A 14786-nucleotide genomic window follows, 5' to 3' on the forward strand; every position below is an offset into this window, starting at 1 on the left:
GTTAGTATGATTAAAGGGAGAAAACTCAATGACAACGGGTTACATTACTTCCTCGTCAAACCGAAAGTAGACATTCCACATCAGATGTCGGTAAGTATTGAACTCATGTTATGTTTTAATGGTTTTTCTCGGGTAATCCTGTTTTAAATGGTTTTGGAGAAATATAATAATCTGTGTCTTGATTTGATAAGAACTGTGTTTCATATTACTGTCGGATTACTTATCTGTGCTTATCATTTCTACGACATATGTTCACACACTGACCCATATGCTTTCTAGCATAGGCATTATAATACAGAGGAATATAATACCCTTGTTTTCTTGTTGCTTCTAAACATTTTCGTCAAGTTGGAAAGTAAGATAAATGTAACGATACTACATTGCCAGTAAAATATTTTTATATATGACAATTCGATGACTACCACGAGACTATCCTGTCCGGTCATTTGCCTTATGAAGGTGGTAGGGTAAACACCTTTGTAGTCATGGAAACATCGTATACAATATTATCCACTACTTGTGTACCAATACCATTACATAATTTGTATGTATGCAAGATATCTATGATTAGGAGTTGCTTGAATTTCATACCCTATTAACATGTTAGTACCTTTAAATGATCGTGAAGGTTTGTGTGAACTAGAATACCCGGAGATAAATCCATCGATCGACTTTTAGTAAATATTAAAAAAATGTACGTATATTGGTCAAAAAGAGGTTTAATAAAGGAACCTATGGGGTCAATATATGTGTAAGTAAAGGCAGTTAGTTGTGTATTATTTCGATCACTAATTTACTGGACATTGAGACCAAGGGATAAGGGCATTGTCATAATATCTGACCTGTTTTAAACTACTCGGCCACTTCAGCTGTGAGCTAGACGTTCCTTAGTGGGATATTTAAACAATCGTTATCAGGCATGGAAACTTTTTAAGGCTGGAAAATAATAAACTTCCTTCTACATGTTGTATGTTGTGTCTCTACAGAGGTATTTGGGTTTGATTTACACCGTTGTATTTCAGGGTGTGTGTGAACGTGCCGATAGCCTTAATCCATAAAATCATTGACAATTTGTAGTACATTTGTATATCAAAGCGAAAGTTCGTAAAGTGTCAGTGTCAGTATTGGCGAGTAGTTTGCTTGATTATTTTCTTTCTGCTTATCTATTTATCTTTGTCGTTCAAATAAATGTATATACAGTGTATATTTACATAGTAGGTAATAATATATTCATATCTGTCTTTTTACGGTTCATGGTGTCTGAAGAGTTCTTTAAATGATTTTTGAATACATGTTACATGATATTTTTTACTTGGATCTTCTTGGTATTGAATCTAGTCGATCACTTTGTGTTAGTAATATGGTTTTCCTCAAGTTTGGATCTTCAAAGGGTCCATACGCAACGTGCACGATCGAATCTTGTTGATCAGACTTATATATAATCTAACATATCATTTCCTCTACCCATCTTCCATTCATGCCAACATAAGGATTTGTTTACTTATTGCATTCAAAGAAAAGTATATATCTACATACATAGGTAATAAGTTGTCTTTTTATGGTGCGATAGTGTCTGACGTTCTTAGGTATTCTAAATAATTACATGTATTTAGATATTCAAATTTGCCATATTCAACACGATAAAATCTGTCGATAAGACAGACTTAATCTTCCAGATCACTTCCTCTATCCACCTTCCTTGCATGCCAACATAAGTATTTGTTTACATACATACCAAGAAAAGTTCAAGGTAAATTGAGATACATGTTTTATCTATAATATTATCTCATATCACGTTTTATTTACATAACACTAACAACAGGAAATCAACAAGCATATACTACTATATTTTAAGGATGTACACCTCTGATGTCTCGTTTCATCCTCGATCATAGAAGGTTAAAGATTTTCAAATAAAACTATCAATATCTAAAGCAAGTTGCCATAATGATGCTTTTTATAAAAAAATAAAGTTCTATTGATTTGGTATATTTGTACATACACGGATTTAATAAAAAGAACTCATTTGTCTGTCGATTTGAAAATATGTCTTTTTTCGCTTTCAGTGAAACCAGATGTTTACCATCTTTTATTTCAATTATCTTTACTTAAATTATCACTGCGAGAACAGTTTTAGCTGTATTAAGATTGTTTTATAGCAAATCTTTTTTTGCAGATTGTTTCATTTAAGGTAATTTGAAAACTTTTACAGTGACCGTTTCCACCTTAGTTTGAAAAATATTTTTAAAAGTCTAGTACCAGAACGTCTTCTGTAAAGTGTTCATGCAGGCAAAAACTGCTAAAAACTGAAAATTAAGTGGTATGGGTAGCAAATGTAGTCATTCCGCGAAAAATAATATTGTTAATCATACCTGATATATTTTAAGAGACCAGTTAATTTACAATAAACTCTGAAAACATTCATACATATCAAACAAATCATTAGAAAAATGTACCTTTAATACATTGTGTATATTGTCAAAGCGACAAAATTATAATTACAATAATCTACAATACTTTGTCTAATATGTATCGTACATGTACGTTTTCTCTTCCATTTCTTCTTTTGGATGAAATCACATTTGCAAATGTTAATATGCGAAAAAAAATAACATAGGGATTGTTTGACTTCTCAGATCAGAAAAATAACCACATTGTTTGCCTCGGTATATCAGTATATTCATCATGGACCGGTTGGACAAAGAGCTCGATGACTGGTTAAAGAAATCGCCTTCAAAGGATGAGATGGAAGAAGGTTTGAAGATGATGCAAAAGAAGAGGGTATGTGGATATTGACAGTCTAAGAATTGTTTATCCGTAGTTTGACTTACATAGTTGATTTTAGAAATAAAAACTTTTAATAATATAACTATCAAAACAATCATAAAAGACAAAGCATATACCTTAAACCATTTCATTTTCGCAAAATAGCATTTTTCGCGTTATTTTGGAAATCTGGGGGCTTGAACGCGAATCATAATGTTTTGCGAATATTTGTTTCAAATGTAAGTCGTTGATCGTCGCGAATTTATATACAAGTGATCGTGTTGAAAATAATGAAGACTCTGAAGTAAAATGTTATGATTTAATTTCAAGTGTTACACTCATTTCTATTTGTTACATCTTTGAGAATATTTTTCCATAGACCGAAGAAATTGTACGTCAAGTATTATGACGTCATATGTACAGAAGGTCTTCGCGGGGAATTTTAAAAGCAGTACAGTCTTTGGCAAAATTGAATTATTGGATAAGATATCAATGCGCTACAACTCAATTTGTTTTGATTATAAAACTAAGTAAAATCACGGAAATGTATGCCTAATTAGTGCCTGATTTAGGTCTCTGAATTAAATTATAAGCATTATTCTCAATATCTTTTGGGTGTTTTGAAGTCATGAAGTCATAGACAAAAACCGGACGGACTTTTTCCTGACTTCATAACCCCTAAAGGTATTGTGAATAATGCTTAAATATACGTAAAACATAAAGTGGTTTATAATAAAATAGTGACCAGAGAATGATGAGAGTTTAAAATATTTCGTTTATTATATGGAGTTTATGACAAACTCGATTAGATTGCATGAATCAATTTCATATTTCTGTGAACGATTTCAGGACTACACCTTTCATGAGTCGAAGAGCTTTCGAGACATGGAAAGAGATGAGGTGACGAATTTGGAACAAAGGTGAATGGGAAATGTGTATTGCATATATGACTTGCAAGGTAAACTTAGTGGATGCTGACAATATGCAATATGGAGTTCTACTCTTTATTTACTTATTTTGTTTAATAAAGAACATAGTTTATAATAAGAGGCAATAGATCTATTCTGCAAAATTGCGGCTGGAGTAACTCCAGGATAAAGGTGAACTTATGGAAGAGGTTAAGTATCTCTTAAAAACTAAAACAACATACGTTATAATCTGTATTGGATTTTGTTTTATTTTGCATTAATTCGTCATAACTTAATAAGGGAAAATTACGTCGTTGTGTCTGAAAATTACAACGTTCAACTCGCCAAACCAATGCCTACCTACTTGAGCAGATAACTCTGTAAAATGCAAAGGCGGAACAATGGCACAAAGATTCGCTAAGTCACCAATTTGGCACCTACAAATGTGATTTTGTCAGTTCTTAAAATACTACTTTGTTTTCGTTATAAGACCAGTTCTCTCATTCATTATATTTCATATGCCGTCTAATTGCTAGAGACTAATTATCTTGATTATCACTTATTTTAAGACTCGTGCTTTGTCATACTTAATGGTGTCGTTTAATATGAAATTAGTTAATAAAATTGACTTAATGAATCAACATTTTTGTAGACAATCGTAACTACCTACAGAGTCTTCAGGTAAATTACAGGTATTTTCCTATCATATTGACCTGAAACTGATTTGCTCGAGTTTTCCTCACGACATTCTGATTTTGTATTTCCTGAATGATTAAAATAATTGTAAACTAAATTACATCAAGTCTTATGTTCTACAATATTGCGCGTTTCTATTGATGCATCTTGGAATGGGATTAGAACTCGACCTCTGATAGCTTTTAATGATCGGTTACATATTGTATTTCTGTATTTAGAATTCTTTGTAACTTTGTTTGAATGGAAGCTCATTATTCGATCTTATTAATTTCATAGAAGATTTTTATTCTTTTTTTTTCGAAAATCGAAGAGAAAAATTACAAACTTAGAAAAAGGTTCAATAATGTCATAGACGAAATGAAGATAATCACATTATTAAAACAGCTACATTGAATTAAATCATTAAGTCACCATCAGAAATGTCAATTATGTTCCAGTATCTCAGATTTCTTATCTTACTCCTTTATAAAAATGCTTTGAGCATATTAAACTAGTGACATACATATCAATTACTGTCCGTTATTGAGGTCCATATGGTGTTTTTTCGCCAGAGTAGAATAAATAATGATCGAGAGCGTAGCCCGAGGGCATTATTTTCAATTCTACAAGGGCGATATAACACCATATGGACCGAAATAATGATCCTTAATTTTAATATTAGATATGTCGTTTCTTTAACAAAATGTCAAAAAAATATCTAATGTGTATAATAATGACAAGAAAAGCAATGGTCAAAGAACGTCACTCTGAAGAATGCAACGTTTGGGCAATTGAGTTTGCAAAGGAATATTGACTTGATGTTTCTAAAAATGGAAACACTGAGTCCATAGCAATATCTTGAACGTCACGTGACCATTTATTAGTCAATGAAAATATTCGAAAATCAATATATGTCTAATATAACAAAATATTGTAGACAGGTTCACTAAATGACAAAATGATAATGTTACATGTACAACAGTATGAAATTGCCACCTTTATTAACACACATATAACCCTTATTAACTTTGGCTTTCACATGTGAACATTAATGATCAGACATTACCTCTTTGTCATAATTAATGAGGTAAAGTAACTTGATGTGAACCTTCTTTATTGTAATATTTTCATTTATTGATTTGCTATCTTGTTTATTCCTCCACAAGATTAAAACTCCTACGCGGAGAGGTAACAAAACCGACGGAAGGTTCTTCAGCAGGTAAATCGCCTCTGGAAAAGTTGGTAAAATCACTCGAACTTAAACGGAGTGTTGTTTTGGGAGAAATTGTTGAATGGAAGAAAAAGAAAGAAGGGTCTAACAACAGGAACTATGCATTGAAAAAAGAAGAATCGGTGTTACTGACAGATATTATGAAAGTAAGAAACATATGCTGTGAACAAACGTGTATAATTTTGCACTCGATAACTCTAATATTAACAAATGTATTTTTGAACCAATCAATTGAAAACACTGAGCTAAGGTCAAAATCACCGTGTCAAAAGGTCAATGTCGACATATTTTATCGGCATATATTTGTTCACCTATTTTTGCCGTTTTTAAATGTTTCAGGAAGTATTTGAATTCGTCAGCGAAGAACGTAAAAGTCAGATTTCAGAGATCATGGAGCTACTACACATGGGTGATGGCGATCAGGTAGTGTAGCTCCAATGGTTTGTGATTGTGATATTTGATATTTAAGAAAGCCTCTTCAGTGTCTTAAGAACTAAAGTGGCTCTTGGTCCTTGACGGTTTTGGATAACGGGATTAATGAGACCGAAAGACAGTTACCGAACCATTTTATTTCAACAAATTTATTGCAAATAAGATGCAAATCGATTTGACATCAGGCAAAGCCTATATTAGCCATCCCCAAACAAATCCGGTAAGGTACAATTATCAACAAAATATTTAACATTTAATATTACATCTTAAACCCAACCTATCACCGTAGAAAAAATCTAAAACAAACTTCTAGTTTCAGATATGTCTTCTGATATATACATAGAAAAATATGTATTTTGTGAGTCATCACAATGGTCTCAGTCTTGTATAGAGTTCTTGTGTTAAAATGCGAATGGGGAATATTAGGATTGCGTACTTTGGTTCTGAGTGTTGATCTTGGTTCATTATATAATGAACATATAAAAAGATAGTGTTCAGCTGTTTCATCACCAAGGCCACAATAACACGTTGAAGAATCTCTCAAATAATCGCGAAATAGGTCAGAATTTAGATTGCTAGAGGAATTTCTGAGCTGGCACAAATTATTATTCATAATTCGAGAACCCTTGTTTATAAAAGTATTTGTTATATCATATCATAACGTAAAAAGTATTTGTTATATCAGTACAATTATCAACAAAAGAATTTAACATTTAATATTACATCTTAAACCCCAACCTATCACCGTATAAAATCCATCTAAAACAAACTTGTAGTTTTCAGATATTTTCTTTGATATATACATAGCAATAAATATGTATTTTTGAGTCATCACAATGGTCTCAGTCTTGTATAGAGTTTCTTGTGTTAAAATGCGAATGGGAATATTAGGATTGCGTACTTTGGTTCTGAGTGTTGATCTTGGTTCATTAGTATAATGAACATATAAAAAGATAGTGTTCTAGAGCTGTTTCATCACCAAGTGCCACAATAACACTTAAGAACTCGAAAACCGAATCTCTCAAATAATCGCGAAATAGGTCAGAATTTAGATTGCTAGAGGAATTTCTGAACTGGCACAAATTATTATTCATAATTCGAGAACCGTTATTTTATAAAAGTATTTGTTATTATCAGATGCAACTTAAAGTATTTGTTACCGAACCATAACATAATATTTACAATAAAGGAAAACACAGATTCATAACAGATATACTAGTACATTTCTGTTGGATGTTCCTATTTAAAATTATGGGAAATATCGTTGTAAAATGATCGACTTGGTTTTGCTGAAATATGTCAAGTTTGCTTCATTAACACGCATACAATGATTATGGGTCATAGAATGGTGAGTAATCATAGCTGGTGGGCTCAGCCAGTAAGATTAATGTGTGTCATGGCAAATCGCTTTGATTTGTAATCAAGATCACAGTGATTTGATCCTCATATATACATTAAAGATCCACTACTTTTCCGAAACGGCTTTTAATTTTCAAAATTGGAATGTGACACGATCTAGATAATTTTGTAGAGTCGCAGTAGTTATTGGCTTAACCTTAATCTTAAACTTATCAATGCCTTATGAATAATTAAATAAAAATAAATAAAATATTCGTTTACATTAATACCTGACAACGCCAAATGTGAGGCTGTGCCAAGGGAGGCATTAGGGAAGAATAAGGTCAGTTAGGAAGAAGAGAAAAGATAAGAATCCTAAATATTAGTCGCCTTTTACGATCATGCAATAGGGGCAGCAGGTACAATTCTATCGCCCTACATGCAGGGCTTGAAGAAAGACTGACAAAACTAACAGATAATTCACCTTTCAATGTAACAATCTGTTAAACTGTATATCTGAGTAAAATAAGAACTATGATTACGTCATTTCCTGTTTAGTGACAGCAAATATATACATCAGGAGACCGCTCAATTTGACCTTGATAACGGTGGTTTATACTGACCAGTCAGTTTCACCTTGATATTGTCGGTTTTATACTGACCAGTCAATTTGACCTTGATATCGTTGGTTTATACTGACCTGTCAATTTGACCTTACTATCGTCGGTTTATATACTGAGAGGTTACTAATTGCGCTGATCAAGCCGTATCCTGCATAAGATGTAATTATCATTTTCCGGCTGCATAAATGCTTAAATGATCAATTGAAAATGTTTTACCTCCTCTAACAACAACTCATTATATATCGCTGAATCTGATAGTTTCGGTGAAGAAAGCTCCACAAGGTTTATATATTTGTCGAGTTATGATGTTTAACACAGACAAAAAAAGTAATTGCTCCGAATAATTAATGTCTAGTAAACAATTTTTATTAACAAATGTCTGTACCATTTCTTTTTTTATCAGCTTTCAAGAACAAACAATACGAAAATACATACAAATTAATCAGTTATACATGCCCCACAGGGGTGTTATTTGATTCTGGAAGATAATAATTTTCACTGGTTTGCTTTAATCACAGAACGCCACCAACGATCTCCAGCAGTCCCTCGGGTATGACATAGAAAAAGCCTTACTGAAGGTATGTGAAATTAAAAGCTTATTTCAATTTAGGTTCGTATTCGCTTTGTTACCCAATTTTACTTGCATAGTAACGGACGTGATATGCCGACATTCTTCTATAGAAAATGCATTCTGATTTACCAGAGGTACATTTATTTATTTGATTTTGTCAGCACTGACGAGGTGCAACGAAGGTAACCGGGGCAGATCACAATGGTGTATAGATAATGCGTAAAGTAGATCATATTCCAACTGTAAAGATTAGAATCTAAAAACAAAAGTTCATGAAACCCATACACAAATTGTAAAGTACGTAAAAATACAATATAACGTAAAAACAATAAGTATATACATGTATGACTTCATTTAAATGCATTACTTTTAAATCGTTATTTCTGGTGTAATATTCTTGATAGTGTACATTGGCTCATTATGTAATTGTAAACAGTATAAAATAGTTCAGTTGTATGGAAACAACATTCAGGAATAGGTTATGTGTTATATGATATTTATTGCTTTTGTTTTTCGATTTTCATCTTTAATAAATACTCAAAGAAATAAAATTAATATGGTTTTATCATGATGCATTGTATGTAAGAGTTTATGAATTCCTTGACTTTGATGCTTAATTTTACAAGTGAGAATTAAAAACGTTTTCTGTGATTTCAGACATTTTATGACACGATTTGGAAGGAAAAGATCTGCAAACGTGACGACCTTGAGATATCACCGTATCTGGAAAAAGTGAATGATGGAGACTATGCTATGGGGGAATTCGTATATGCGTGTATTCAACTTGTATGGTATATGTTGTTGGAAACGCCGCCATTGGCATTTTCTTGGGAGGTATCAAAAATTAATTATAGATATCACTACGGAAAAGACGGTGATTTCATAAGTGACAATAACCGTATTGTTATTCCTGCTATTGTCTGCAGTATCAGAGGAGATCATGCACTAATGATGAAGGGGATTCTTCAGTTTGAACAAACGATAACAGAGGAGGCTAAGAGAATAAGTAAAGCTTTATCATATTAGTTTCAGGGCGTGTGTTATAGTTCATACGGCTAACGAGATGGAACAAAACCTTTCGGAGTGAATGTCTTATGACATACATGTATAATGTATGGTACAACAAGATGTTTTTTCTGGGTAGAACTTTTCTCAAAACTAAAACCTTTTTCTTTGAAATCAAATGCAGCTTCGTGTAAATGAAACTCAAGTTACAGCCAAATTGTGGACACCTGTAACATATGCCCTTGTTAATACATAGGTTTAGAGTTCTCAAAACGACGTAAGTAAAGTACTATTTCCCGTCGATTAGTCCCACCACCAGGTGACGTCACAATCGTCGAAAGGTGGGACTTATTGAATTAATTCAATAGTTTTTATCCCACGTCGTTTAAGGATCTCAAAACCGCCGTATTGCAGACGTGGCTTTGAACACGTTTAATGATTTTTATCAATTATCTTTACCTGGATTTTTTGTTTGGTATATTCCGTCTTTTGTTTGTCTGTTGTTTTTTTTACTAGATATATGTACCAGGGTGTTTTTGTGTTTGGTATATTCCATCTTTTGTTAGATTTTTATTAGTTATATGAACCAGGGTGTTTTTGTGTTAGGTATATTTCGTCTTTTGTTTGTTTGTTCTTTTTTATGAGCTATATATACCATGCTGTTTATTGCATTTTGTATATTCCGTATTTTGTTTGTTTGTTTTTGCGTTTTGTATTTATTGTCGTTTTTATCAGTAATATATACTAGCTTGTTTTGGTTTTTGTATATTCCCGTTTCATCAGTAATATGTACCCAGATTGTTTTTGTATTTTGTATTTATTGTCCTATTCATCAGTAATATGTACCCAGGTTGCTTTTGTGTTTTGTATTTTCCAATTTCATCAGTTATATATACACAGGTTGTCTTTGTGTTTTGTGTTTCATTTTCTAGTTTTTGAAATCGTGAAATTTTTTACAAGTAAAAATAACTTACGTGGGTCTGAAATGTGTGCGTTTTTATCTAAAATCAGGAATATCTAATTTTAGCGTAATTTGGCTTTATGGGGTATATAATTCAATTTTGCTTGTTACGAGCATTTTCATTGACTTAAAAAATTTAATTAATCAGCCCATAAAGGAAAAAATGGCGTTGCCGTTTATAACGTTGCTTCTGATTGGCTGAGATGACGGCGTAATGATTTAGACAAAAGAGTCCCAAAATGAACTTTGAATATTAAAGAGATTATCTTTAGTTAATTGAATTATAAGGATTAATTTGGATATATTTTTATGTTATAGGGACATAAAACAACGATTTGAGCGTACTCTCATCATAAACTGCTTAAAATACACTCAGATATTTGCGTTATATCTCCATAAATAAAAAAAAAATCTATTCAAGTTAATTATTTAATATATCAATAATAGATACGTGATCGTGTATTCAAGTTAGGGATATTTCAGATGACTAATAATTACATTGATCTTGGTACGATTCATCAACTTGTATTTTTCAGAAATAATAGAATGACCTCTAAAGACGTTTACCAGGCACGTGAATCTAAACGTAGATGAATCATCCACTGTGACGTCATCATTCCAAAGGGATAGATAGGTGGTGGATCCACTTTCCACCGAGAAGAACCAATGAAATTGATCAGTTCGCTGAAATTATGAAAAATAATAATTTCTATTTGATGCTTTCATATCATTTCATTCACTTGAATATAAATACATTATGTTCAATATAGATTTACTGTTTCTATCATAATACATAGTGCTACTCCACTCTCAGACAATTTATAATGTGTTGGGTGATGGATAAAAAATTGATATTGATATTCCATTAGTGGAGAATGAACTTCCGGTCTTTTGATTGACCAGGATATTAAACTTTGACCCGTTCCATTTTTTCTTAGTGTTATGTCACAAATATTTAACATAACCAAATCTCGGAATAACGTCATATTGTTGTATTCAATGTTGTGATTTTGTTTGCTTGTTTGTTTGATTTTGAACGAGGATCCTTTCGGTGATTTTGGTAGATTTAACGCGCCTTAGTAGAGCTAGAATTTAGTTACAGGCATTTGGCTTGAGGTTTAAGACAATTTGCCTATAACATGTCCGCCTATGGTTTGACAATGACCAGCTTATTTTAAGCACATATATATAAGTATAGATCCATAACGACGTTTAGTAAGTGTGAACTATCATCATTGAAATAATTCTTATTTATTACCTATAATAAAATGTTGTGAAATAATTACAAAACCTGGTTTATTTTCAAGGCAGTAATTGTTTGCTTAATACTCACATACTCACATAGTTATTGATCACTCATCCCAAAACTATTGAATCATTAGTTGACAATCGCTTAACTGGTCACTGGCATATCAAAGTATCAAGCTTAATCTATTTTTTTATATATAAATTAAGACATTGTTTTATTTGATTAATGTGATAGGGACATACCGATAGTATAATACTGATTTTTGCTGTTTCTTAGATACATTTGTTCGTTTATAATCAACATTAAATTAAAATTAAGATTACCGCACAGGATTAAATTGTCTGAATAAAATTTAATTAATACAGTGTAAACAAAGAAGGCATCGTTATAAGAAGCAGACATTGGTACACTTACTTGAGTAAATACCTCCGTCCAGATTGTTGGTCACAGCTGAAATTCAGTGCATTCACTATGGCGGACATATATATAGGATAGTTGTATACGAGTGTACTATCATTCGAAAAATTGAGTTCACCCTTATGAGCACTGATCCAGTCCCCTGTAAGTTCAGTCGGTAATGTGCAAGTCGAATCTGGAATCGGATGGGAAAATCATTAAATTATTATACATTGTTTTTTGTTTCCATAATACGTCTCAAATAAAACGAGTGATTTGCATATACAACGATATACAGACTGAATTTCATAAACATACTTTGTATTAAACAAACTGATAAAAAATGAAAAACATTGTTTTATACATTGCAACAATAGAATCCCCTGCTATATAGAAAAGTTGATCAAAGCAAGGAAATACCCTTTTACCACGCCCGATGTTTTTATATGGTGTATGTTTGATTGTTTTACGAACCTTCTTCCCCGCATACAATATGTTGAGTGTGTGAATCTCTGTAAGTTGTGGAAAGATGTGGTGTTCTTGCACTTTTCTAGTATTATAGTGCTATCTTAATGCAGCATGTGGCCAAAGAACTAAACAACGCACCATATCCTGTCACATTATATTGACAACTGACGAACCAGTCGTCCCACACCATTTTTACTGGGCGCGAAGCTTCCACTTTTACTATGCTGTGTCTTCACCAAGGCAAGGAACACATATCTATCTTTACAGGGGTAATATGAAACTCAAGACCAAATGGTGTTGTCAAGGAAATGAAATCAAGAAATATAAGATTTCCCAATTTAGTTTTAAAGAAATTAGTAGTCTGATCTTCATTTTCAAGCTTCTACTAACCTAAACAACTATGCACTATTAAATGCTACATATTATATGTATAAACAACAAAACAGAGAATAGCTATAAAGGGCCTGTAATGATGAATTTATAATCTACAGCGGGATGGAAGTGAGCTCATCATCGGTGATCAGGCACCTCATGATCGATAGCATTTGGCTTTAGCTAGTGTTCGGAGGTCCTGGGTTCCAGCCATAGTCTGGCAGTTACTATTTAATCGAAGCATAGATAAATATAAAACAAACACAGAGATTCGTGCATAACATTTTCTGTTTCACCACTGGTCATATAAATTACGCAAAAGACAACCAGGATACCATGTGTTTAAATGTCATTTATTTATATCATTCCACATATAGTACATATATGTATATCGTGAGAAAAAATGAAGTTTTTGTGTGTTAACATGTGTATAGAATAAGGCTTGATTTGGTGGTTTTTTTATAGACATTTTGCTTCAAAAGAAACTGGTTGATCGAATAATGTTACATTGTATTGGGTTTGGATCTTCAATAGTAGGCGTTTGACTGATCAGGTGTCTTCCTCCTTAAATGCTAAGGATGGATATAACGACAAGCCTGTATCTCAGATGAGTTTAGGGTATATATAATTTTTTTCCAGTATATAGTCTCGACTTTCAATCAGTTACATTTACTAGGATATTAACTACAGGTATTTAATCGCTTAGGCTCTTAGTGTCATATTAAACCTTGTATCTCGGTACACAAACCACAAACATCATTATTTTGGGATAAGGACACTTCTAAATAGTTCAAAAGAAGTAAGATTTTGTTTGTTTCCTAAATTTCAAAAGTATCAGTGTCCGTTTAAAAAAGCCAAACTTTGATGTCTAAGATTGAATCATTTCCTATATTTCCTTTATCTTTTACTTTATAAAATATGTTTGTAAGTTATGTATTTCTTGAGCTTACCCTAATATTTTCTTTCATAAGCGTTAATGCGCTATTATTGGAAATTCGGAATAGATGAAAGAGGACTGAACATGAAATCAGCAATAATAATTTATAAAACCTTTCAAGATACTGGTAATTTTTGGAGCAATTTTAAGAAAGGAAACCACCTAAAATATATACAGAAGTGTTTTCAGAAATATGTACGATTTTGTGTTAATTCTAAAAATAATTAAATGTTATTTTATAGATCCAGTCCAGTGCAAATAAGCTTTTAAAAATATGCTATAAAATATGTTTCCTAATTGTATATACAATACATGCATGTAATCATGTGGAGAGGGTATATAAAGGCTTTGCCTGCTGCCCGATCCAAAATCGAATCTTTTGACTTAATAAAATATTTTGAAATTAAACGTATATCTATAATGCCGTCAATTAAAATTGTTTATGAATATATTGCCTATCTTAAACTGTAGCAAATGTAATCAATATCGTTTCATTATTGAATATACTTTCAAATCAAAGTGTCAAACAAAATGTTTCTTCAAACCACAATTGTAGTACATATATTAGTACAAGAAAAACAGAAGAAATGTATACTTACCAATGGATCTAAATAGGGTTATAAATATGGCTAAGACAAAAGTAAAATACATTTTGAAAATCCTAATGGCGTAGTTGGGAAGGAAGCCTAAATCTAGTTTTACATAAAAAAAAGTCTGCTAATGATAATCATCCATCGTGAACAGTATGCCCCTGGTTACAGTTGAAAAACCTTCATCATCAAACACTCCAACCAATTACTACAATCTCTTTTCACACAATTTCATTTTATGAATGGCATTTTAAGAAAAACACA

The 14786-nt window shown here is 32.1% G+C and overlaps 1 protein-coding gene across 4 annotated transcripts; it reads left to right on the forward strand.

Moving 5' to 3' along the window:
- LOC138328226 (uncharacterized) lies at positions 1-13335 on the forward strand. Of its 4 annotated transcripts, none has more exons than XM_069274929.1 (8): positions 1-90; positions 2637-2781; positions 3616-3686; positions 5516-5726; positions 5920-6003; positions 8492-8551; positions 9202-9550; positions 11047-13335. In XM_069274929.1, the coding sequence occupies exons 2-8, from the start codon at positions 2686-2688 to the stop codon at positions 11058-11060; spliced, it is 885 nt and encodes a 294-aa protein (XP_069131030.1). In that variant the 5' UTR covers positions 1-90; positions 2637-2685; the 3' UTR covers positions 11061-13335. The 4 variants fall into 4 exon arrangements, with proteins under 4 accessions (XP_069131030.1, XP_069131031.1, XP_069131032.1 ...); XM_069274930.1 differs by having other exon boundaries at positions 9202-9378; XM_069274931.1 differs by having other exon boundaries at positions 9202-9335.
- Positions 13336-14786: the final 1451 nt, after the last annotated feature.

The sequence above is a fragment of the Argopecten irradians genome, chromosome 7, assembly GCF_041381155.1.
Source record: "Argopecten irradians isolate NY chromosome 7, Ai_NY, whole genome shotgun sequence".
In the NCBI taxonomy this organism is placed as follows: domain Eukaryota; kingdom Metazoa; phylum Mollusca; class Bivalvia; order Pectinida; family Pectinidae; genus Argopecten; species Argopecten irradians.

Bases quoted from the DNA above. Each gene is read 5' to 3' on its own strand.
- LOC138328226 (XM_069274928.1), top strand. From the start codon at position 2,686: ATGGACCGGTTGGACAAAGAGCTCGATGACTGGTTAAAGAAATCGCCT. The intron at 2,782-3,615 runs GTATGTGGATAT...GAACGATTTCAG, and splicing joins AGATGATGCAAAAGAAGAGG to GACTACACCTTTCATGAGTC. The intron at 6,004-8,491 runs GTAGTGTAGCTC...CTTTAATCACAG, and splicing joins ACATGGGTGATGGCGATCAG to AACGCCACCAACGATCTCCA.